The sequence below is a fragment of the Passer domesticus genome, chromosome 6, assembly GCF_036417665.1.
Source record: "Passer domesticus isolate bPasDom1 chromosome 6, bPasDom1.hap1, whole genome shotgun sequence".
Lineage (NCBI taxonomy): Eukaryota > Metazoa > Chordata > Aves > Passeriformes > Passeridae > Passer > Passer domesticus.
The window spans coordinates 53275770-53299414 of record NC_087479.1 but is presented as its reverse complement, the minus strand read 5'-3'; the positions used below and the strand labels follow the sequence as shown (position 1 = coordinate 53299414).

Sequence of the window (23645 nt, the reverse complement as noted above, 5' to 3'; positions counted from 1 at the left end):
GTTCCCATGGAAAGTTTGGGGTGCCCAGGCAGGGGTTGCGGTGCCCAGAGATGCCCATGGAAAGGTTTGGGGTGCCCTGGGCGGGGATTGGGATGCCCAGGGGTTCCCATGGAAAGTTTGGGGTGCCCAGGCAGGGGTTGAGGTGCCCAGGGGTGCCCATGGAAAAGGGTTGGGGGTGCCGAGGCAGGGGCTGGGGTGCCCAGGCATGGTTGGGGTGCCCGGGCAGGGATTGGGGTGCCCAGGCAGGGGCTGGGGTGCCCAGGGGTTCCCATGGAAAGGTTTGGGGTGCCCAGACAGGGTTGGGTGCCCAGGCGGGGATTGGGGTGCCCGGGGATGCCCATGGAAAGTTTCGGGGTGCCCATGGAAAGGTTTGGGGGTGCCCAGGCAGGGTTGGGGTGCCCGGGGGTGCCCATGGAAAGTTTGGGGGTGCCCAGACAGGGATTGGGGTGCCCAGACAGGGGCTGGGGTGCCCGGGCAGTGCCCCGCCGCAGGTGGGGGGTCCCAGCTGGGGGGGCACTCACGTATTTCCAGCCCAGGGTGGTCTTGCAGCTCTGGCAGAAGATGTCGGCCACCGAGTGCAGCCCCGTGAGCAGCAGGCGCCTGCTCGGCCGGGGCCGCAGCCCACGTTCACCCTGCGCCGAGAGCGGGGGGCCAGGGGCTCGGCACGGCCGGCCCCGGGAGCCCCGGGTGCCCCTCCCCTCCGCCGGCCCCGGTGCCCCGGTACTCACACGGAGTTGAAGAGGTAGGCACGGCCGTGGCTGCCCTGGAAGGACTGTGGCGACACGCCGAGTGTCACTGCGCGTCCCCCACGCCCCCCGGCACCCCGCCCTCCACCTGGCCGCGCTGCCACCGGCACGGGGACACCGCGGGGGGACTCCTGCCAGCCCGGGGACACCGAGGGAGGCACGGCCACCTCCGTGGGGTCACCGCGGGGGGGAGGACGCTTCAAACCCAGCGCTGCGGGGGACGCGGCGAAGGGGACACCCCGCTGTCCCAGAACCCCCCCGGGGGGTGGCACCTTGGAGATGAGCTCCTCGTGGCGGGCCAGGTGCGCCCGGCAGTGCACGCAGCTGTAGGTGCGGTGCGAGCGCGGCAGGTAGCTGCGGAAGGTGCGCGGCGGCAGGCGGGCCCCGGCGGCGGCGGCGGGCAGGCGGCGGGGCCCCGGGGGCGGCATGGCCGGGGGGCAGCGCCCCGGCGGGGCACGGCGCAGCCCCCGCACAGCCGCTCGCAGGGGAAGCAGCGCAGCAGCGCGCCAGAGCCGCCGTCCCGCCCGGACGGGCGCGGGGGGCTCCGCCGGGGCCCCCCCGGCAGGAGGAGGCGGAAAAAGGGGGGCGGCCTGGCGGGGGGGGAGCGGGGCAGGTCAGGGGGGGACCCCTCCTCCGCAGCCCCCCGGGAGTGGCAGGAGTGACACCGGGGACACCGGGGGGGCACGGGGGCTCTTCTGGAAGCACCCCCGGGGAGTGCGGTGCCCGGGGAGGGGATGGGTGGTCCCGAGGGGCGGTGATGGGTCCCGGGGTCCCCGGGAGGGGGCTGGGGGGGATGTTGGCGGCGGCGGTGGGGGAGGACAGGGATGTCGCCGTGGAGGGGCAATGTCAGGGGCGCTGCGGGGCTTTGGGGGTCTCGGGGGGGGCACGGTGGGGGGGTACCGGGTTCCGTGGCTTCCCGGGCGGGAGCCGGGGCCGCGCGCCGCTGTCCCCGCTGCCGCTGTCGCCGCTGTCGCCGGGGGCGGGCGCGGGGGGGCCCTGCGTGCCCGGGAGCCGCATCACGGCACCGTGACTCATCCCGCCGCCGTGACGTCACCGCCCGCCACCGCCGCCGTGACGTCACCGCCCGGCCCTCCGACGTCAGCGCGGCCGCCGGGGATGCGCTGGCCCCAGCGGGACGCCTCCCGCTCCCTCATGGCACCCCCGGCCCCGTGTCCCCCCGTGTCCCCCCGTGTCACCCGTGTCCCTCATGTCCCCCCCGTGTCCCCCATGGCTCTCTTGTCCCGCCATGTCCCCGTGTTCTGCCTTGTCCCCCGTGTCCCTCCTGTCCCCCGTGTCCCCTCCTGTCCCCCGTGTCCCCTCCTGTCCCCCGTGTCCCCCCCGTGACAGGTGAACCAGGCGGGGGGGACCGCGTGTGAAAGTCGTGCGAACGTCACGCCGACGATCCCGGGACTCATCCCGAGGGATCGGGCGGGGAGAGGGGGAGTCCCACTGCAATGAGATGCAAACTAGAGGCGGGGCCGCGGGGCGATATGCAAATGAGATGCAAACGAGCCGCGGCACCGGGCGGGACACGCCCCCTCCCCGCGTGACGCAGGCGCCCCACGTGACCCGGGCCCCCGCGCTCCCGGCGCGCAGCTCTGACGTCACTTCCGTCGCGGCCGCGGCGCCCGGGGGACACCGGGCCCGGGACCCCCGCGCCGCCGTCATGGCGGACGACGGCGGCGAGGAGAAGAAGCAGGTGGCCAAGTTCGAGCTGGAGCGGGAGACGGAGCTGCGCTTCGAGGTGGAGGCGGGGCAGACGGTGCAGCTGGAGCTGCTGACCGGCATGGCCGAGGGTGTTCGGCACCGAGCTCACCCGCAACAAGAAGTTCACGTTCGACGCGGGCGCCAAGGTGGCCGTGTTCACGTGGCACGGCTGCACCGTGCAGCTCAGCGGCCGCACCGAGGTGGCCTACGTGTCGCGGGACACGCCGATGCTGCTGTACCTGAACACGCACACGGCGCTGGAGCAGATGCGGCGCCAGGCCGAGCGGGAGGACGAGCGCGGGCCGCGCGTCATGGTGGTGGGGGCCCACCGACGTGGGGCAAGACCACCGTGTGCCGCCTGCTGCTCAACTACGCCGTGCGCCTGGGCCGCCGGCCCACCTTCGTGGAGCTGGACGTGGGGCAGGGCTCGGTGTCCATCCCCGGCACCATGGGCGCGCTGTACATCGAGCGGGCCGGCCGACGTGGAGGAGGGCTTCTCCCTGCAGGCCCCCCTCGTCTACCACTTCGGCTCCACCACGCCCGGCACCAACATCAAGCTGTACAACAAGGTGAGCGCGGGGGGCTCCGTGTGTTCCCCGGGCTGCCGCGTGGGGAGGCGTCTCAAAGGCCACTCAGGGAGGGGAGGGAGTCCAGGGGGGGACACGGCGTTGCTGAAGGGAGCTGGAGCGCCTCCCCGATGGAGGCGGGCTGGGAGAGGTGGGGCAGCTCGGCCTGGGGGCGGCTCGGTTTGTGCCCTGAGCTCCGAGCAGCCTTTTCATGCTGAGGGGCAGGGGGAAGCAGGACAGGGATTGTAGTCAGGATCTGGAGCGGTGGGGCGGGAGGGGTTCACAGTGAGAGAGGAGTTTAGGCTGGTGATTGGGAAGAAATTCTCCCACTGTGGGGAGGGCAGGGCTGCCCCATCCCTGGGAGTGCCCCAGGCCGGGCTGGGTGGGGCGTGGAGCTGCTTCAGCACCAGTGCCAAGCCAGACCGTTCTGCAACTCCACGATTTTCCCTGGCTGGCCTGGAGGATCCTGGGGGGACCCTGGGGTGCCCCGGCGTGACCCCGCTGCCCCCACAGATCACGTCGTGCCTGGCCGACGTCTTCAACCAGCGCTGCGAGGTGAACCGGCGCGCCTCGGTGAGCGGCTGCGTCATCAACACCTGCGGCTGGGTCAAGAGCTCGGGCTACCAGGCGCTGGTGCACGCCGCCTCCGCCTTCGAGGTGGACGTGGTGGTGGTGCTGGACCAGGAGCGCCTCTACAACGAGCTCAAGCGGGACCTGCCGCACTTCGTGCGCACCGTGCTGCTGCCCAAGTCGGGCGGCGTGGTGGAGCGCTCCAAAGGACTTCCGCCGGGAGTGCCGGGACGAGCGCATCCGCGAGTACTTCTACGGCTTCCGCGGCTGCTTCTACCCGCACGCCTTCGACGTCAAGTTCTCCGACGTCAAGATCTACAAGGTGGGCGCGCCCACCATCCCGGACTCATGCCTGCCGCTGGGCATGTCGCAGGAGGACAACCAGCTGAAGCTGGTGCCGGTGACGCCGGGGCGGGACATGGTGCACCACCTGCTGAGCGTCAGCACGGCCGACAGCCCCGAGGACAACATCTCCGAGACCAGCGTGGCCGGCTTCATCGTGGTCACCGGCGTCGACCTGGAGCGCCAGGTCTTCACCGTGCTGTCCCCGGCCCCGCGGCCCCTCCCCAAGAACTTCCTGCTCATCATGGACATTCGCTTCATGGACCTCAAGTAGGGGGCGGGCGGGATGTGCCCCCCTCCTCCTCCTCCTCGTCCCCCCTCCTTGTCCCCCCCGGTGCAGCACACCCTTTGGTTTTATACATTTTCTACAATTTGCTATTAAATCTGGAAGCCTTTGCCGCTGGTGAGCGTTTGCTGAGAGCGGGGATGGGGGTCCCCGGGGGGATTGCCGGTCCCGGGGCTCCCCCCCAGCGCCCGGAGTGCGCGGTGCCGCTCCCCCCCCCCAGCCTCCGCGGTGGTACGTCCCGCGCACGCGCCGAGGCTCCGGCCGCGGCCCCGCCCGCCGCGGCGTGAGCCCGCGCGCGCCCGCCCCGCGGCGCCGCGCATGCGCGCCGGCGCTGCCGGGGCGGGCCCGCGGGAGGCGGCCAATGGAGGCGCGCGGGGGGGCGCGGTGCGCACGCGCGCGCGTGACGTCCCGCCCGCCGCAGCCGCCGCCGCCGTCCGTGCCCGGAGCCGCCGCCGCGCGCGGCCTCCTGCCGGTGAGTCACGTGGGCCGCGCCGCCCCGCCGGCACCCGGCACCGCCGGCACCCCGGCACCCCGGCCCGCCGCTCCCTCGCGCCCCTCGCCGCGGCCCGGCCGCCGCCGCCCCCGCCCCGCCGCTGCCCCCGCGGCTCCCCCCGCGCGCGGCTCGGGCTGTGCCCCCGTGCCCCCTCACCGCCCTGCCCGGCGCCCCGGCGGGCACCGACCCCTGCCCGGCCCGCCCCTCTGGCCGCTCCGCCGTTCCGCACGGCCGCCTGCCCCATGGCCGCGGTGCCGCTGCACCGGAGCGCCGCTTCCTCCTGCCCCCGGTGCCGTGCCCGCGGCCCCGCCGCCGCCGGCACCTTCTCCTGTGCCGCGGCGAGCGCTGCCCCGCCGGCTCGGGCCGCCCGTGAGCGCAGCGGAGCGGGGCTCGTTCCCCCGCCCGGAAAGCGCCCGGGGCCCGGGAGCGGCCGCGCGGAGCGCCCGGGGCTCTCGTGCGCTGCCCCGCGCCCGGCCCGGCCCCGGTGCCCCGGGAGCGCCGCCGCCGCGCTGTGGTGGGGCCCCGGAGCTCGGCCTGTGCCCGGCCCAGGGGGGCCGTGTTTACAGCACGGCCTTCACACGGCACCGGGACGGGTGCCTCGGCTCGGAATTCCCGGATTCCCGACCGCCTGAGCCGTGCCCGGGGTTCCACCCCCTCAGCGCGCCCATTCTGGAGGGGATCGGCTGTCCCGGTGCTGCCCGTGGCTCTGGGAAGCCGTTCCCCCGGATCTGCCGGCTCCCGCCCCGGCTCGGGGCTTCAGGGATTCTCTGCACCGGGGCTGCTCGGGCTTTTTGGGGCGTGTAGAACCAGAGCCTTGTCTCGGTCAAAGCCAGAGCTGCCTTGGAGCCTTTTCCGAGCTTAATCCAGTTTGCACCGTCCCTCGGCCGGGCCCAGGTGCGGGTTTAGCAGGCGTTTATTCCCGCTGGTTCCGAGGCCAGGAGCCCATCCGGGAATGGAGGGGGTGGTGGTTGGGTGGGGCCGAGGGCAGACCTTGAACTCCCCTGTGAGGGGCCTGTCTGGGGACATTCCCACCTGTCGCTGTGACCGGTGTCCCCTAGCACAGTGACAAGAGCCTGGCGCTGTCCTTGCTGGCTGTGGGGCCCGTTGGGACGCGGCCTCAATGGATGAGGCATTGTTGCTCCTGCTTTGGCCATAAAATGGGGCTAATCCCGTGTAAAGCAGCGGGATGGGCTGCGGAAGGAGGATGGGAGCGGTGTAAGCCCTGGGCAGGAGATCAGCGTGGAGTGACTCCAGCCTTCTGGCTGTCTGCACTGGAATATTTCTCCATGTTCTGTGTTGATCCTTCTGTACATCCACCTGGGAGAAAGGCAGGTGTGCAGGGTGCACCTGGGGCGGCCAAATGTACGTTGCTGTGCATCCTCCTTTGGAATTAAGAGCAGGGAGGTGTCCCCAAACTGCCCTGTGACCAGTGGGGATCTCACGCTGGCATTGCTCCGGCCACAGTGCCAGGTTTGTGAAAATTTGCACTTTCTCTGATGGATTTTGGAGTGTGAAGTGTTAGCTGGTTGTGCAAGGACAGGGTGAGCAGAGGGAGGAGGGGGTTCCTTGTTCCCTGGATGCCCCTCACGCTCGGTGCCGGGCAGCGAGCTCTGGAATGGCTCTGTGCAACTCCGGGCTGCAGCTGGTCAAAACAAAGTGGGAACAGGTGAAGCACATCCCGCCTCGGTGCCGCCGGGATCTGCCCTGCCTGGGAGTTGCCTCACGTGGAAGGAATTGTTTGTGTGTTTGCCCCGCGCCATGGGAACTCGGCTGGATCGGGGCAGCTCCACCGGGAGCTGCGGATCCCGGCTCCGGGATCGAGGTAACCGGGAGGGAGCTCTGTCCTGCCTGTGCCCTCCATCCCAGGGCTGGCAGGATCCGTGGGGCTGATGCCAAGGGGCATTTCCTCCTTCCCGGCAGGAGCAGAGTGAGCAGCTGAAGTGAGGGAGGAGGGAATGTTGGGAGCTGGGGACACGTGTGTCCCCATCCTGGTAGAGGTGGGGAGCGCCTCCTGCCCCAGAAGGGACAAGGTATGGAGCTGGAGCAGATGAGCAGAGTTGTTTAAATCCTCTCCTTTTGCAGGGTGGGAAGCAGAGAAGGAGGAGCACAGGGCTGGGAGGGAGTAAAGGGAGGAAATCAGTGCAGCTTTACGGGGCCTTGAACCAAGAAAAGGAGATGCAGGCTCAGAGAAATGGAAGGTGGCAGCAGTTGTGCTTGCACATACCCCGAGGGAGGGAATTGGGAATTAAAAGAAATCCCCAGAAATGGAGATGAAGGAAACAGGAGCAGCTCCCCTGTATGAGTGGAGGGAGGCCCTGGAGAGTGGAGATGGCTGCTCCAGAGGTGGCTGAGCAGAGCGGAACTGGGAAAGCGCTCCAAAAAGGAGGTGCTGGGATGGGAAAACCAGGTGGAATTTCTGAGGGAGAGGGAAGGGGGAGTGAGCAGTGACACAGGCGCTGGGGGAGGAAGGAGCAGGGCAGGTCTGGAGGAGCAGCAGGAGAGGAGGAGTTGCCGGGCTGGAATTGGCAGAGGGAAAGGAATGGGAGGCAAGAGCAGAAAGGAATGGGAGGCAAGAGCAGAGCCCGCGTAGGCCACAGGTAAGCAGGATGAGTTCTTTGGAGCAGGGAAGTCTGTGCGTGGACTTCATGGACAGGGACAGTAGCCAGAGAGGCAGAGGATTTGGGACAAAGGTGGAGGGAAAGGAAGGGTCGGCTGATAGGGATGGGCAGGTTGGAGGGCTGGGAAAGGGGAGGGCTGGAAAAGAATATGTGTGTTTGGGAGAATTGGGACCTGAATTAGTGTAATCTGTGGGAATTTGGGGTGGATTTTCCTTGTGTTTCTCCTGCACCCCTTAAGGACTGCAGAGCAGAGATCCCACACTTTCACAGCTTTTTCTCCAGGCTCTGCAGCAGGGCTGGGGGTCCTGCGGGGTCTCAGCACGCCAGGGGGATCAGGAAAGCATTCCTGGGAGCAGTGTGGTGGCTCTGGGAGCCGGGATGGGCTCAGCAGCCTCCTGTTTGATGAGTTGTGGAGTTATTCCGGGCACAGGCAGCTGGAGCAGGGATACATTTGCATGGCTTCTCGCTGGGGTGTCACTTCTGACAGCACTGGGGCTCTCCCCCTGCTCATGAGCCTGTCCCATGGGGAGCTGATTCCACGGGGAGCTGGCTCTGGCACGCACAGCTCTGCAGGGAGCCTGTGCAAGGGCTGGAGCTGCTGGATCTCGGGCTGGGAGGGCTGGGGCAGAGCAGGGCCACCAGGCGCATGCCCGTGGCGCCCTGCGAGGGCAGGGTGGGGATCTCCGGAGGAGGAATTATCAGGGAACAGCTCCTTCTGCCTGGCAGCGTCTGTTTGAACCCGAGGTGTGGCCGTGCCTCCATGGCGGAGCGTTCAAAGGCTGCTCTGGGAGCAGATTGCTCCTGCTAAAGCAATCAGGCCTGCACTTCCGATAGCCCATCCCTGGAATTGCTGTTGGGCTCGGCTCTGTGGGGTGTTGGGCTCTTCCCCGAACAGGCAGAGCAGGGCTGGGAAACTGCTGCTCTCCAGGGAACTCTGTTCTTGCTATGGAAAACAACTTTCCCTGGTGTTACTGTTCAATTGGCCCCACTCAGGAGCTGCTGCCAGGTGAAACCTGCACATTCCCTGGCGGGCAGAGCATTGGCCCCACGTTCCCTCTCACTCCCAAGGGCAGGGAAGCCTTGGGGTGGGAAGTTGAGCTTTGGTCCTGCAGAGGCCGAGTGGCAGGAGCTGTTCCTGGGTGAGTCAGGCGGAGTGGCCGCGAGCTGGGGCTGAGCCCACTTGGTGGTAACACGTCCTTGTCATTAAAGCTGCCTTTAATTGGGTGCCACAGCTCTCCCAACCTTCACTCGTGTTTAGTCAGCGCTAGAGAGTTCCCTGCCCACCCCGAAGGAGAAATTGGGGAGGCAGAGAAAGCTGGAAGGGAGAAAGGAGTGAGCTGCAGGCTGCGCTTGGACCTGCAGTGCCATGGAGGCAGCAAGAGGAGGGTGGGTGGCAGACAGTGACAAGGTGAGGAGTGACGGCTGTAGCAGCAGGAACTGGTGGGATATGAAGGATGATGGGCTTGGGGCAGGGCAGGGACACCTTCCACTATCCCAGTTTGCTCCAATCCTCATCCAGCCTGGCCTTGGACACTTCCAGGAATGTGGCATCCACAGCTCCTCTGGGCAACCTGTGCCAGGGCCTCACCACCCTCACAGGGAATAATTTCTTCCCAATATCCCATCCAGCCCTGAGCTCTGTCATTTCAAATCCACTCTTCCTTGTGCTGGCGCTGCAGTTCCTGATGAATCCAGAGCTGCAAAGGCCACTTACAATCATAGGATTGATGTTTTCCGTGGGCCTCTCTTGTCTCCTGCCCTCCAGGGAAGGGGGTGAGATTCCTGGATGTTTTTTTCCTCCTGTGGTCTCCACCCTTGTGTTAAGTCCTGGAGTCTCTGCCCAGCCCCTGCCCCTCAGGGAGCCAGCACTCTCTGGTGCTGGGATTTGAGCCGGAGCTGCAGGAAGGAATTCCTGGTGTTCCTCCAGTCCTTCCAAGGCTCAGGGTGGTAGAGGGGGTGGCTTGGAGTTCCTGCAGCAGCCAGTGCCCCTGGGCTGGGACGGGAGACGCCGTGGCCAGGCTGCTGTGGCTAATGACAGCCGGCTCCATCCCTTTTCTTGCCATGCTAATTTCTGTTGCTGTTTTTTTCCAGGTGAGCTGTGGCACACCAGACCTCGAGTTTTAATGGTTTTATGTAGTTTTTTTTAAAAGACGGACGGATGGATGAATGAAGAAGTATTTTAACCAAGGAAAGGGAAGGGGAAAAATGGAACTGTTTGGAACAAACTGAGGTTTCTCCCTGCACTGCCCGGGCCATGGGTGAGACAGAGCTGCTCAGCACCACTTCCAGCCTTTGGTGTCTGCTGGGGTTGTAAAGGCACTCCCTGAACACCCCCTTCCCGTTCACCTGCTGGGAAATGGTTGCTGCAGAGAAGATTTAATGAAATTCCTGTCGCTCCCCAACTGCCAAGTGGATACTGAGCCCATGGAAGGGCCTGGGGGATCAGGAGAAAGGAGCAAGTAGGAAAACCCACAATCTGCCAGACCTTCCCCTCCGCCCCCCTCGAAAAAAAGGATTTACAGCTCAACCTTGCACCAGCTGTTCCTCGGCTTTAACAGACAAGAGAGAAATAAATAAAATTAAACGGCCACCGCCAGCCAGCCCCAGATCCCGGTGAAATCAGGGAGAGTGTTTCTGTGACCCCTCCAGCGAGGGGAGGAGGAGGAGGCAGCTCCGTGAGGAAGCTGGGATTGCTTGGAGACCACCCCCTCCTCCCGTGCAGCACCGGGGGCAGCAGCACAGCAGAGGCGGATTAAAAAGGAGAAGTGGCTGCCCTGAGGCTCCCGGAGTGGCTTTTTTGCAAGCAGTTTGCTGATCCTGTGCTCTTCTCGGGGTGCTGGCTGGCTGGGAAGCACCCTGCCGGAGCCTGGGGAATTCCCTCCCTTCAGAGCCTGCCTCTGGGAGTCCTGCTCCCTGTGGGCTGCTGCCTGGACTGAGGCTTGGAAGGGCTCTCAGCATTCCCACTCCAACGGTTGTCCTGAACCCAAGTTCCCTTCTCTGTTGTGAATTTTTAATGTTTTTAACCCTCCTTCCCTGTGCCCGCGAGCTCTCACAGGGCAGAGCTTAGCGTGGGCTCCTCTCCTGGGCCTCCTGCTCCAGACCCTTCTCCGGACTGTCCGCCCCGGTCGGAGCTCACCCCAGGAGCAGGCGTGGGGGCAGGGTAGGGGTCAGCCCCTGTCCCCCTCCCCTTCTCATCCTGCTTTGAGTCCCCTGGGGCCTGGGCTATGCTGCGGGGCGGACCCCCCACCACAGCTCCAACATGCCAGCAGCCTCTGGAAAGAGATTCAAACCCAGCAAGTACGTCCCGGTCTCCGCCGCTGCCATCTTCCTAGTGGGAGCCACCACCCTCTTCTTCGCCTTCACGTGAGTCCCAGCTGCTGGGCCAGAGTGGGGAGGGCCACCGAGGACAGGGGACAGGAGCTGGGATTTCCTCCCAGAGGGAAGGGGGATATTGTGCTCTGGGTGCTGCAGCCACAGCGGGAGCCATTTCACTCCATGAGTTTTCCCAGGGGAAGCTGCGTGCTGGCAGCCCTGGTGAGGCACTGCTCCTCCAGGTCCGCTGGGTTGGGAACTGGTTTGTGACCTGTGGGTGGGAAACGCATGGATCACTTTCTCCTTTGGAGCCAGGCGAGGTGGATTGGTGGGCTGGGGCAGGACACGTGTTATTTTTAGTTTCGTAATCGATTTGTGAGCCACAAAGGAAAGTTCAGGGAGGAGGACTCTGACCCCTGTGCGGATCGCTCGCTGTGTTCTGTCCCCTGCCCTGGGGCAGCGAGGGTTCCATGTCCCTGGAGAGGGAAATGGCCAGCAGGTCACTGGGGCCTTGGGGGGCTGGGAAATGGTGCTGGGTGCTAGAGAAGTGTGGTGACATCCCTGGGCTCTTGCTCTTCCCTGCCCGGTGACACGTGCCTCGGTGACGTGCTCAGGGGGGTGACAGGCCAGGGAGCAGAACCTCGAAGGTGCTGAGGGAGTCTGGCAGGGAGTGATTCAGCTGGGCTGGCACCGTGGCACAGTGTGCCAGGCGGGAAAGCCAGAGCATGGCAGCTGGAATGGCTGCCAGATCCTGCAGGGCATCCACGGGGTCTCAGCAGGGACATGTTTGGGGTCCTGGCAGGGTGTGGGAAGGACCTGCACCCTCTGCTTTGGGAAGCCTCTCCCACTCCCTGTTGCTGGGGCCACAGGAGTCAGCTGGAGCTGCGGGAGGCCAAAGGGACAGGTGCCATGGCTGCTGCCACTCCCTGGGAAGGAGCCATTGGTGCTGGGAAGGTCACCGTGGCTTTGGCAGCCGCTGGGCAGGGACGGGGGATCCTGACAACCAAAGGGGGGAGCGGGGTTGGTTCGCCCCGTCCAGCGCCCGGTGCAGCTGGCGGTGTCACTCAGCAGCGTGTGGCTGTCCCCTGCTGGGACACCGAGCGGTCACCAGGCTCCCAGGCTCGGGGTTTGGCTGCTCCAGGCTGCCAGATGCCTGTGGAAGTCGCTGACTCTTGCTCCTGTGCCAGGGGATGAAGGAGCAGCAGAGGGACGGGCGGTGCCCTCCAAGCTGCGTGTGCCACCCCGTGTGTGACCTTAGGGGACAGGCTGGCTGTGTTTTGGCACAGTGGCTGCCGGACAGCTGGACCCCGAGCCCATCCCAGCGCTGGGTGCCAGCAGTGCCGGGAGCAGCCGCTTATCAGCGGGCGGTGAGAGGCAGCGCCGGAGCCGGCGCCGTGGAGCAGGTTTGGCCGGGGCAGGAGCACCTGGGCAGGTCGCTGTAATTGCAGGTCAGCGGTGTTGTTTATCCCACTCCAGAAGATCCCATTAAAGCCCGGGCACGGCGTGAGGGAGCCGCGCTGCTCCCCGCGGGATGGATCCTTTGGGACAGCGTCTGCCTGGTGCTGGAGCGGGTTGGCAGCGACGTGGGGCTCGAGGTTTGCCTCCTGCCTGGTCCTGGGGGCCCCTTCCCTGCCTGGTCAGCTGCTGACCCCCTTGCCCCTGTCAGCATCCAGCCTAAGGCTGGTTCTTTGGGAAGCACAATGGAAGCTGTGAGGGTGGGCTCTGGGAGACCTCCCCAAAACAGGGAGCGGCCAGGGGTCTGCATGGCTCTTAAGGCTCCGGTTGTGCTGCTTCCAGGCTATCCACTGGATGTGTTTTGGTCCGTCCAGGATTTATATCTCTGGGCCAAGAACTCTGTTTAATTGATTAATTTAATTAGGAGCTGCTGCTGAGCACTTGGCCATGGAAATGAGGCTGGTTGCCCTGGAGGGAGGGGCAGCAGGAGAGGGGATGTTCCTGCTTCCCCCTGGGATGAGTGGGGGTCCCAGGCTTGCTGGGCTTTCAGACAGGTGCTGATTTAGGATGGAAATTGCCCCTTGGGGTCCATTTGTCCATTCCTGCATCTCCCCACTGGCTGGTCCCAGCTTCTGGTGCAGCTGCCTCTCAGGTTCCCTGTCCCCTCCCTGGGGCTGGCAGTGCCACTGGGACACAGTGTCATGCCTGCTCTCAATCAGATCCAAACTTGGGTGAGGGTGAGCAGGGATTGTGTTTGTGCCAAGGCCTTTGGAGAGCCCGTGGGTCAGAGCCCGGGGAGCAGGCAGGGAGGCTGTGCCTGAGGGACTGCAGGGGCTGAGGGGCTGGGGAAGGGACGCCAGCAGGGAGGGACAGGCCTCTCCGGGCGTGACTGGTAGCAAAAAGCCCGTCTCATCCTGCTGTGACTCATGGTGCCCCAGGTTCCCCAGGTCCTCTCATGTGCTGCCAGGGACAAGTCCCAGCAGCTCCTCTGGCCATGAGCGTGTTGCATCCCGATCCTGAGGGGAAACCCGACGGGTGCTGCGGGACCTGCGTGGCTGGTGGTGCTGAGGAGCCTCCCTGCTCCTGCTGCTCCTGCCCCGTGTGCCCTGGGCTCGAGGCAGGGCCTGCAGCCCCACACTCTCTGTTCAGGAGAGCAAAAGGCAGGAACACATCACTCTCCTGATAAGGAGGTTCCCTCAGGGATGGGCAGCACCTTTGCTCCCTGCGGAGGACGCTGATCCCTCCAGCGGGTGGGGATGGTCCCAGGAGGTGACTCCCTGGTTTTGGGGTCACCAGCATGGTGCCACCGGGTGGTCTGGCACTGTGGGGATTCCCATGGCACAGGGTCCCTGCGTGTGAGGGGGCCAGGAAGGCAGCAGGTCCTGGTGTTCCCTAGGGAGGGTGTTGTGCTTATCCTGGCCCATGAATCCCACCCAGGGGGTCTTGTCAGTGTGTCTGAGCCCAGGGACCTGCTGGGCACTGTCCTGCCCCGGGAGCTGTGTGTCCCTCCAGGAAGGGCTGGCTGCTGGGACAGCACAGAGGTGTTCCCTTCCCCTGGTCGTTCCCTCTCTGTGTGTCCCAGAGCTTTCCAAGACAGCTGGATCCTTCCCTGCCTCCCTGGGCTCTGTCTCAGGATCCAGGCCCTGTGCTTGGCTCAGCCGCGCTGTTGGCTGCTCCGTGTGTGGGATGACTGCCCGGGCATGGGTCTTCCTGGCTCCCCTCCATCTCTTTCAAGCAAAGGTTTGGGCTGGGATTTCCCTTCCTGGAAAGAGGAGCTCCTTCCAAGGGTTTCTGGAAGGGCATTTCCTGCTTTGAGGGCTCCTCGGAGCCCCCTGATCCTCTCTGTCCAGCAGAGAGCAGAGCCAGGAGGCTTCTCTCAGGTGGAGTAGGAGTTCAGCTCAGGGACATGGGGTCCTTGGTTCTCCTGTGTCCTCACTCTCTACAACCCCCTGAGAGGAGGGTGTGGCCAGGTGATGTTGGGCTCTTCTTCCAAGGAACAAGTGATGGGACAAGGGGAAGCAGCCTCAGGTGGTGCCAGGAGAGGTTTCGTTTGGATGTTAGGGAAAATTTCCTCATGGAAAGGGTTGTTCAGCCCAGGGCAGTGATGGAGTCACCAAAAACCATGTGGCTGTGGCACTTGGGGACATGATTCAGTGGTGGCCCTGACAGTGCTGGGGAAGCAGTTTTAATGGTGATTTTGGAGGTTTTTTCCAACCTGAACAACTCTGTGATTCCATGACTCCGTGATTTGTCCCTTGCTCGGGTTGTGGCCTGGCACTGTCGTGTATGTCCTGTGCCTGCAGCACTGATCTCCAAGGGTTTTGGGGCACAGATTGGAGAGGACTCCTCCTCTCCAGCCCGTCCCAGCTGCAGAGAATCCCCTGGCTGGCTTCCAGCAGAGGCGGCAGGGCCGGCATGGCCGGTGGTGCCGCTGGAGGAGCCGCTCCCCAACCCGGGGCAGAGCTCGGGGGCTGGGCCAGGAGATGCCAAGATGCCATCCCGGGAGATGCCATCCTGGAAAATGCCATCCCGGGAGATGCCAGCCTGATATGGAGCAGGGAGGCAGCGCCCAGGGTGCCCAGCAGGGCAGATCCTCAGGAACGAGAGGGAGGAGGCTTTGGAAGGTGGTCTGCAGGAGAAGCTTGGTGTGGTGTGTGGGGCCTGGGGGAGCCAGAGAGGAGGAGGAGGAAGAAGAAGAAGAGGAGTGTGCTGGATGGCTTGGCCATGCTGTCCTCCTTGCCAGGAATGCCCAGCAACCAAAAGTCTGCCCTCGTGCTCTCTCATCCCTGTGCCTGGAATGGGGACAGCCTCAGCCTTGGCCTGTGAGAGCAGGTCCCACTGATGATTCCCACCCTCCCTGGGGCACGGAGCGGTGCCCGGTGCTGGGAGCGCCCTGCCCGCCTCACCCTGTGTGCTGCCAGGCGTGTGCTGGAAGGGTGTGCCCGCTTCTCCTGCCCTGCTGGGGCACTTCCCCCTGGCACAGCTGCTGCTCCTCTCCCGGGGGTGCCCCCCTGCCCTCCTCAGGGCCCTGAACTGGGACAGGGCCCCGCACCAGCTGGAGCCTTGGCATGGCTCTAGGAACTGCTGTGACAAGGACAGGGCTGCCTTGCCCGGTGATGGGACCTGTCTCTGTGGGTGGTGGTGGAGGAGGGGACGGGGCCAGCGCCTGCCCCTTCACCCCAACCTGTGGGGATTACGGCGCTGGCACCATATGTCACCCTGCCCGCCCAGCCCCACTCTGCCCTGGCCACCTAAATCCATCGGCACTTAGCCCGGTGGGGGGAAGAGAGGGACAGATGCTGCCCTAGATCTGTGGGATTAAATCCCAGCAGCAAAGCAGATTAGGGAATTACGCTGGCGCCTGCAAGGGGGAAGCCCGCTCTCCTGAGCCTGCCCGCTGAGGCAGGAGGGAGCAGGGTGATTCCCTCACTGCGCTCCTTTTTGGAGGAGCTGGGTGCTGGCTGGGGTCCCCATGTCCTGCTGGAGCTGTCCCTGGGATGTGAGGAGCATGAGTGGCTCTGGAGGCACCGGAGCTGGTGCTGGTTTCATGTCCCCTCACAGGGTCCCCTCTGCCCCTGAGCAGTTGGTGGGGCACAGGGAGGATGACATCCTGCTTTCTGGCAGGTCCCCTGGGTGCCCCCCATGCCATTGGCCTGGTTTTCCCTGTTCCCAGCACCACAGGTCTGTGGGACCCTCCAGTGGGGTCCCAAAGGGGAATTTTGCTCCTTGAAGGATGCCTGGAGCATGTCCCAGTGTGGCCCCCAGGTGCTCCCCAGGCCAGGGTCAGGCTGTGCTGCAGAAGTGGCTGCAGTGTGGGTGCGGGATGCGCTGCTGGGAGATGATGAGAGCGACACAAGTGAGGGTCCCAGGGTCTCACGGCTGCTGTGCCCGCAGGTGCCCGGGGCTCAGTCTCTACGTGTCCCCCATCATCCCCGCCTACAATGCCGTCGTCTTCCTCTTCGTGCTGGCCAACTTCAGCATGGCCACCTTCATGGACCCAGGCATATTCCCACGAGGTGAGTCTGGCTCTGGCCGGGAAGAGCTGCGTCCTTGCATCCTTCCTTTGAGGTAAAGGGGATTTCTGGGTCCCAAAAGGCTGACAAGGAGCCTTCCTCAACCTGCCCAGTGGGATCAGGCAGTGACAAGTGCTACAGGGATGGCAGCTTTAGGTTCAGAATCCCGGGCTGGGTCCCTGGGGCTCAGGCAGTGTTAGGATTCTGGAGCAGGGCCTGGGAGAGCCCCCCAGCCTGTGTTTGGGGGTCCCTGGCTGTCCCTGTGCCAGGTGACAGGAAGGTGATGCTGGGAGCCTTCAGCTCGGGCAGGCAGAAGCCCGTCATAGCTGGGCCCTGACGCCATGCCGGGGTGTCCCCATCAGCTGAGGAGGACGAGGACAAAGAGGACGATTTCCGGGCCCCGCTGTACAAGACGGTGGAGATCAAGGGCATCCAGGTGCGCATGAAGTGGTGCGCGACCTGCCGCTTCTACCGCCCGCCACGCTGCTCCCACTGCAGCGTCTGCGACAACTGCGTGGAGGTGAGGAGCTGCCGGGGCCTCCTCCAGCCCCCCCCCGGGGCAGGGAGCCCCCCAAGCACCCCCTCACCGAGCCCCATCCCCGGCAGGAGTTCGACCACCACTGCCCCTGGGTCAACAACTGCATCGGGCGGCGCAACTACCGCTACTTCTTCCTCTTCCTGCTGTCGCTCACCACGCACATCATGGGCGTCTTCGGCTTCGGGCTGCTCTACGTCCTGTACCAGGTGGAGGAGCTCTCCGGTGTCCGCATGGCCGTCACGTATCCTCCTGGGCACCGGGAGTGGGCAGGGCGTGGGGGGGTCTGGGGCGGCGCGGTGCCGAGCGGGGCTGTGGCTGCTCCTTAGCTGCCTGTGGCAGGATGGTGGTGATGTGCGTGGCTGGGCTCTTCTTCATTCCCGTCGCTGGCCTGACAGGCTTCCATGTGGTGCTCGTGGCCAGGGGCCGCACTACCAACGAACAGGTACGTCCGAGGGACTGTGGGGGGACTGCCAGCCTGGCCAGGCCACCTATGGATATATTCTGGGATTTCCCAGGAGAGGATGGGCTGGATTAAAGCTGGGGAGGCCCCTGAGCTGGGGAGGTAGAGCACAGGGTGACTGAGGGGGCAGCTGCATCCATGGGGGTGCAGTGAGAAGATGGAGCCAGGAGCCAGGTGGGCACTTCTGGGGCACAGGAGGTGAAATTGAGGAGACCCAACCCCCTCAGGGGTGTCTGAGCACTGAAACAGGCACTAGGAAAAAGAGCTGGATTTCAGAGTACCTCTGTGCTGGTGCTGAGGTGGTGTCCTGAGGGAGCTGGCGTGGCTGGCTGTGACGCTCCTTTGTCCCACAGGTGACGGGCAAGTTCCGCGGGGGCGTCAACCCCTTCACCAACGGTTGCTGTAAGAACGTCAGCAGGGTCCTCTGCAGCTCCCCGGCACCCAGGTGAGCCTGGCCTCTGCATCCCTGGAAAAACTGCTCCATCCCGGGCTCCAGGCCGTGACCTTCCTCCCTGCCCTTGCCCAGGTACCTCGGGCGCCCGAAGGCCGAGCAGACAGTGCTGGTGAGACCCCCGTTCCTGCGGCCCGAGGTGTCGGACGGTCAGATCACTGTCAAGATCATGGACAATGGTATCCAGACAGAGCTGAAAAGGACGAAGGTGAGGAAGGTGGGGACCAGCGCTGCCTGCGCTGGGGCCCTCCACGGAGCCCAGGGGTGCAAGCCTGCATCCGTGAGTAGAGAACCGAGTGAGCCTGGTCACGTTCCCTGTCCCAATCCGTGTTGTCTTGTTCTATGTCCCCGTGGGATGGAAACTGTCCCCCTCCCATGTGGCAGTGACCACATGAGGCTTTGCCCCCTCCATTGCCCTTACTGCTCCCATCCTTCCCCGCCCTCTGCAGGTTCCCCCTCCTTGGCACTTCCGGCACCCACCCGGGGCACGCACTGCCCCCTGTTCTTTTGGATGGCCCGGGAGGCAGCGGGAGCCCCCAGTGCCACGGTCTGTGCCCTGCCAGCCCGAGGGGCCTGAGGCCTTGGCCCCTCCTGACCCTGCCTGCGCTTTGTCTCTGCAGTCCAAGGGGAGCCTGGAGGTGACCGAGAGCCAGTCTGCTGACGCCGAGCCACCACCCCCACCTAAGCCCGACCTCAGCCGCTACACGGGCCTGAGGACACACTTAACCCTGGCCACCACTGAGGGTAAGGAGGGCACCAGGGCCCTGGCAGCCGCTGGGAGGGGAGCCCAGGGCTGCACCAGGCAGGCCAGGAGCCAGGGCCGTAGGGCAGACCTGGAGCACATCGGCATTCCTGGGCTGGTGTATGTGGCCCCTTGCCCTTGGAGAAGCCTGCAGGGGATGCTCACAGTCAGCTCTGCCCTGCTGGAGGCCGAGCCAGCGTGGCGCTGTCTGGAGCCACCAGGAGCTGTGCCTTGCAGCTGCCACGCTGCCAGGACGGAGGAGGCGAAGTGGTGGCGGGCCTGGCTCAGCGGCACAGAGCGTCTGTGGCCGGCTCCGTGTGGGCCTGGCCAGAGGTGGGATGTGATGGGCAGAGCCTGTGGCAGCTGCTTTCTGCAGCAGCTGGAGACCCCACAGCTCTCCTGGCCCTGGCTGGGGTCTGCTGCCCAGCCCTGCTGCCCGCTGAGGGCTGTGGTGTGTGTGCTTCCCATTGAGCTCCCTGACACCCCCGTGCCGTGCACCCCTGGGGTGTCACCCAGCCGGGGCTGCCGCAGGGGCACGGAAGTGCCAGCCCCACACACGTGGCTGTGGGCACAACCCTTCCTCCCGGTCTGTCTGTCCCACCCCGGTGCACCTCCCCTGCAGCCCGTCCCTGTCCCTGGTCTGTCTGTCCCAGGCTCGGTGTCGGTTCTGAGGCAGGGAGGGCGGGGCTCGCCACGTTCCATGCCCGCAGCCGCCCTGAGTGTGCTCCTCTCTCCCGGCGCAGACAGCAGCCTGCTAGGCAAGGACAGCCCCCCGACTCCCACCATGTACAAGTACCGGCCCGGTTACAGCAGCAGCAGCAGCTCGGCAGCCCTGCCCCACTCCACCAGCGCCAAGGTAAGGCTGAGCCCAGCGCAGGGGCCCCCCATTCCTGGTGTGGGAACTGTTTAGGGCGTGCATTGGGAGCTGCACAGGGGCCCCGTGGTCATTCTGTGGGTAACTGCTGCCCCTCTGCCTCTCAGCTGAGCCGAGTGAACAGCCTGAAGGAGCCCAACTCCATCTGTGACAGCGGCCACAAGCCCAGCTACCGCTCGGAGCCGAGCCTGGAACCCGAGAGCTTCCGCTCGCCCACCTTCGGCAAGAGCTTCCACTTTGACCCTCTCTCCAGCGGCTCCCGCTCCTCCAGCCTCAAGTCGGCCCAGGGCACGGGCTTTGAGACGGGCCACCTGCAGTCCATCCGCTCCGAGGGCACCACCTCCACCTCCTACAAGAGCCTGGTGAACCAGACGCGCAACGGCAGCCTCTCGTACGACAGCCTGCTCACGCCCTCCGACAGCCCCGACTTCGAGTCGGTGCAGGCGGGCCCGGAGCCCGAGCCGCCGGTGGGCTACACCTCGCCCTTCCTGTCGGCCCGCATCGCCCAGCAGCGAGAGACCGACCTGCACGGCCGCTTCGCCAGCGCCGCCTCCCCCAAGCACGCGGCGCCGCGCGAGCCCTCGCCCGTGCGCTATGACAATCTCTCCCGCCACATCGTGGCCTCCATCCAGGAGCGGGAGAAGCTGCTGCAGCAGCCGCCGGCCCCGGGCCGGGAGGAGGACGCGGGGCTGGCGGATTCGGGCATCCAGTCAACGCCGGGCTCCAGCAACGCCCCCCGCACCAGCTCCTCCTCGGACGATTCGAAGCGCTCGCCCCTGGGCAAGAACCCGCTCACCCGCCCGGCCCTGCCCCGCTTCGGCAAGCCCGAGCCCCCGCCGGCGCTGCGGGTGCGCTCGCTGGGCTCCCCCGACCAGCCCGCCGCCCCCCACCTGGGCAAATCCGTGTCTTACAGCAGCCAAAAAACAGCCTCTCAGGCCGGCGGCACCGAGACCGAGGAGGTGGCCTTGCAGCCCTTACTGGCACCAAAGTGAGTACTGGGATGGCACAGGGATGTCTGTGGCCTGTGGGGGGACCCTTGGCCAGAGTCCCTGCAAGCCCCTGGGGCAGCAGAACACCCCTCCCTGGAGAGAGAGATGCTGGGAAGAGCAAGAGAAATCTTCCCGCTCTTCCCAGAACAGAGCTGGTGCCCCCCTCACATCCTCAGTCACCCCATGGGCCCCTCTGAATCTGGAGTGGGTGCTGGTGGTCCCCGGGCTGGGCAGGGCTGGGGCAGTGCTGGGTGCCAGCAGCCTGTTCCCCCTCCTGACCCCATGTCCGTGCTTCCTTCCCACAGGGACGAGGTGCAGATGAGAACAGCCTACAGCAAGTCCAACGGGCAGCCCAAGAGCCTGGGCTCGGCCCCAGCGGGCTCGGGGCCCGTGCCCCTCAGCAGCCCCACCCGCGGAGGCGTCAAGAAGGTCTCGGGTGTGGGGGGCACCACCTACGAGATCTCGGTATGAGGGGCAGAGCCGCCGCCCCCTCCCCTCCTCCCCGGCGGCCCCCAGGGACCCGCCGTGCCCAGACACTTGTGGACTCCCGGGAGAGCCGGGCGGGTCCCCCCTGCTCCTCCCTCTGCCCCCCGGGCCACGGGGGCTGCACACACCCGCGGGGGGCTCGGGGAGGGCTCGGGGGGCCGCAGCCCCGGCACCGCCTCGGCTGCGCCAGCCACTTGTGGGCCTTGTGCAATCACCCGCTCGCCTGGCGTGGTAGGAACGGATTGTTTTTAAACCAGAATACTTTTTTTTATTATTATTGTTACGGATTCTATTTTTTTTCTCTTTCCGAGTTACCAGGTGTGTGTATATATAAATATCTATATATATAAATATAAATATTAAAAAAAAAAAAAAGAAGCAGAAATTATATATCTTACCCAGAGAGAGGAAGAAACTACCCTGCTCAGGGCCTGGGCCCCCCCACCTTGTTCCTGTCCCCAAAGGAGGGACGTGGGGCTGCCTCCTGCACCCATGGAAGGAGCTGTGGTAGGTGCCGAGTGCCACTGTTCCCTCCCTGAAGGGAGCCACGGGGTGCCAGGCACCCATCCTCGGACACTCCCCTCCCTGATCCGTGGTGTCCGCAGCCTCCAGCCCCCTTGGGGGGCCCGGGGTGGGGGCAGCACCCCTAGACCCCCAGCCCGAGCTGGCACAAAGGCCCCAGCGTCCCCCCCGCGCAGTTTTTGCTCTTTGTTCCCTTTCCCCGGGGGCTGTGGTCGGGGGGTTGTTGGTTTCGTTGCCTTTTTTTATTTCTGTTAATGATTCCGAGGAGGTTTCTCACTGTCGCAGGGGTGTTTTTATTTCCGCTCGCTCGGGGAAGAGGCAGGTGCATCCCCGGAAAGCAATATTTTCTCATCACATGCCAAAAAAAACCCGCAGCCAAGGAGCCCCGTGCTCCCTGTCCCCAAAGCCCTGCCGGCACTACCGGACTCTTTCTCTACGGCAATAGCTCCCGTGGCCCCGCACAGCCACGCCAGGGTTTTTTATTATTATCAGCCATTTTAAAAACAAGGAATAAAAGGATATTTAATGAGCCACCCCGGGGCCGTGCGTGTGCTTTGTTTGGTGTCCAGGGAAGGAGCAGCCCCTCCAGGGCTCCTGATCCTCAGGGTCTCAGCCTTCCCCCCCATCCCAAGGGAGAGAGAGAAGGGAGTCTGGTAAGAGCTGAGCCTGGCCCACTTTTGGGGAGGCTCCGACGTGAGGCAAACTCTGCTCCCACGGAAGGTAAGGATTTTCCAGGCATGGGAAAAGAGGCTCCAGGGAAGGTGTTGTGGGTGCTGGTGAGGTTTGGGATCCAAAGGAGGGCACCCTGCACGCTCCAGGGCCACCCTGGTTGGCAGCCGAGGGTCACAGCAGCCACGGCCACCAGCCCCTCCTCAGAGCAGACTTTAAAAGGTGACTAAAAAAGAGGCTTTGATGCTCCAGGTTCTTCAGGTACAAAAGCCCAAGGTCAGCACCCACGGAGTCCGTGCCCCTGCTCCTGGGGGGCTGCAGGGGTGTCCTCTTAGCCAGGGGGTCAGGCCAGCCCCAGTGTCCCTGGGGTCAGCCGGGGCTGGTCCCATGGGCCGGGGCTCCCCAGGGCGTCACCGGCGTGGCCTCACCGTAAGCTGCTGCTGGCCTGGGAGCTGCCCACCCCCGGGTGCTCCGGGCTGTGCCGGTTCTGCGGAGGAAGGACAGACTGTGAGAGCTGCTGGGCAGCAGTCCCTTAGGGATGGCCACTCACAGAGCCCCTGGGAGGGGCTGGCACAGGACCCCCGCCTTGCCACTCACCTTCTTTTTCTTCTTCTCTTTCTTCTTCCTCTTCCGCTCTGGATCCTCCTCTTTTTTCTTCTTTTTCTTCTTGTGGTCGGAGTCCGAGGGGGTTTCTGGAGGAGCAGAAGGGCCGGCTGAGCCGATGCTCTGCCGGTGCTGAAGGGGAGCAGGGGGGCGGCTGTGGCACCCTTACCTGGGGGGACGGGGTCCTGCGTGCGGCTCTGCTTGTGCTTGTGCTTGTTCTTCTTCTTAGGCGGCTGGATGTGCATCAGCCGGCACTGCTCGGGCAGCTGTGGACAAAAGGGGCTGGTCAGGCCACGCCGGGCTCCTCCCACCCCCCCGGCTGCGGGCCCCGGGGCTCACCGGGCCGGCGTGCAGGCGGAAGCCGGTCAGCATGGCCCCCGTGAGCGGGGTGAAGGAGCTGCCGCAGATGGGCGGCTTCTCGATGAGCGAGCGCAGGCTGCTGCTGTCGTGGGAGCCGGGCAGGTCGATCATGCCGGGCAGGTCGGGGAGGAAGTTGCTGAGCTTCTCCTTCACCTTCTTCCCGCAGAACTTGTTGTAGGCGTGCTCCAGGTTATAGTGTGTGATCAGGTTGGTGCTGCCCGTCAGCTCCGTAGTGCCTGTGCGGCCGCGGGAGGAGTTGGGCTGGGGGGAACGCCCCCAGGACGCGCCATGCCCCTCTCCCCGGCCGAGCCGAGGCTCCGGGACGCCGTGCAGCCCCCGAGCACCGGGATCCCGGCCCCGGGGACCCCCCCGCCGCCCGCTTCCCACCGGACCGCGCGTTCCGAGACCCCGCCCCCGCAGCCTCATTGGCTCCTGCCGCCGTCAGTTCCCCTCGCGACCGCGTTCCGCCGCGCTGATTGGCCGAGCGCCGCACCCGCCCCGCCCCGCGGCCCGCCCGTACCTGGCAGCTCCCGCAGCAGGTAAAAGGGGCCGGCGGCGGCCTTGCGGGCCGCGTCCTCGCCCGGTGGCGGAGCGGCGGCCGAGGCAGCGGGCGGCGGTGCGGCCCCGGCGCCGGGAGCCTTGGCGGGCCCGAATCCGAGCGCGGCGGCGGCGGCGGGCGGCGGCTCCGCCGCGCCGAACAGCGCCGAGAAGTTCTCCATATTCCCGGCGTGCCCCGCGCGGGGCCGCCCCGCCCCGCCATTGGCCGAGCGCCGCCCCTGCACCGTCCTGCCTCCCGTTGCTATGGGAGACCCGTCCCAGCCTTCTGATTGGCCGCTTCTCTCT

At 65.5% G+C, this 23645-nt stretch overlaps 4 protein-coding genes across 4 annotated transcripts; 2 read left to right on the top strand and 2 right to left on the bottom strand.

The window, feature by feature from the left end:
* Positions 1-517: 517 nt before the first annotated feature.
* On the bottom strand, positions 518-1981 carry YPEL4 (yippee like 4). The gene is made up of 4 exons (XM_064422693.1): positions 1647-1981; positions 1019-1336; positions 729-772; positions 518-632 (listed from the first exon to the last, which is right to left on the bottom strand). Exons 1-4 carry the CDS (start codon positions 1779-1781, stop codon positions 518-520), a joined length of 612 nt encoding a protein of 203 aa, XP_064278763.1. The 5' UTR covers positions 1782-1981.
* Positions 1982-2076: 95 nt separating this feature from the next.
* CLP1 (cleavage factor polyribonucleotide kinase subunit 1) lies at positions 2077-4270 on the top strand. Its single transcript, XM_064425685.1, is given in 6 exon segments — positions 2077-2541; positions 2543-2773; positions 2776-2925; positions 2927-3022; positions 3533-3793; positions 3795-4270. Coding segments are annotated over 6 exon segments (1485 nt in total). The 5' UTR covers positions 2077-2205; the 3' UTR covers positions 4206-4270.
* A 303-nt stretch (positions 4271-4573) lies between these two features.
* On the top strand, positions 4574-21704 carry ZDHHC5 (zinc finger DHHC-type palmitoyltransferase 5). Its single transcript, XM_064425678.1, has 12 exons — positions 4574-4689; positions 9420-10691; positions 15990-16111; positions 16471-16628; positions 16715-16887; positions 16986-17088; positions 17460-17551; positions 17633-17765; positions 18178-18301; positions 19043-19155; positions 19281-20161; positions 20468-21704. Exons 2-12 carry the CDS (start codon positions 10588-10590, stop codon positions 20631-20633), a joined length of 2169 nt encoding a protein of 722 aa, XP_064281748.1. The 5' UTR covers positions 4574-4689; positions 9420-10587; the 3' UTR covers positions 20634-21704.
* Positions 21437-23536, bottom strand: MED19 (mediator complex subunit 19). Its single transcript, XM_064425684.1, has 5 exons — positions 23323-23536; positions 22782-23038; positions 22612-22708; positions 22437-22531; positions 21437-22326 (listed from the first exon to the last, which is right to left on the bottom strand). Exons 1-5 carry the CDS (start codon positions 23519-23521, stop codon positions 22264-22266), a joined length of 711 nt encoding a protein of 236 aa, XP_064281754.1. The 5' UTR covers positions 23522-23536; the 3' UTR covers positions 21437-22263.
* Positions 23537-23645: the final 109 nt, after the last annotated feature.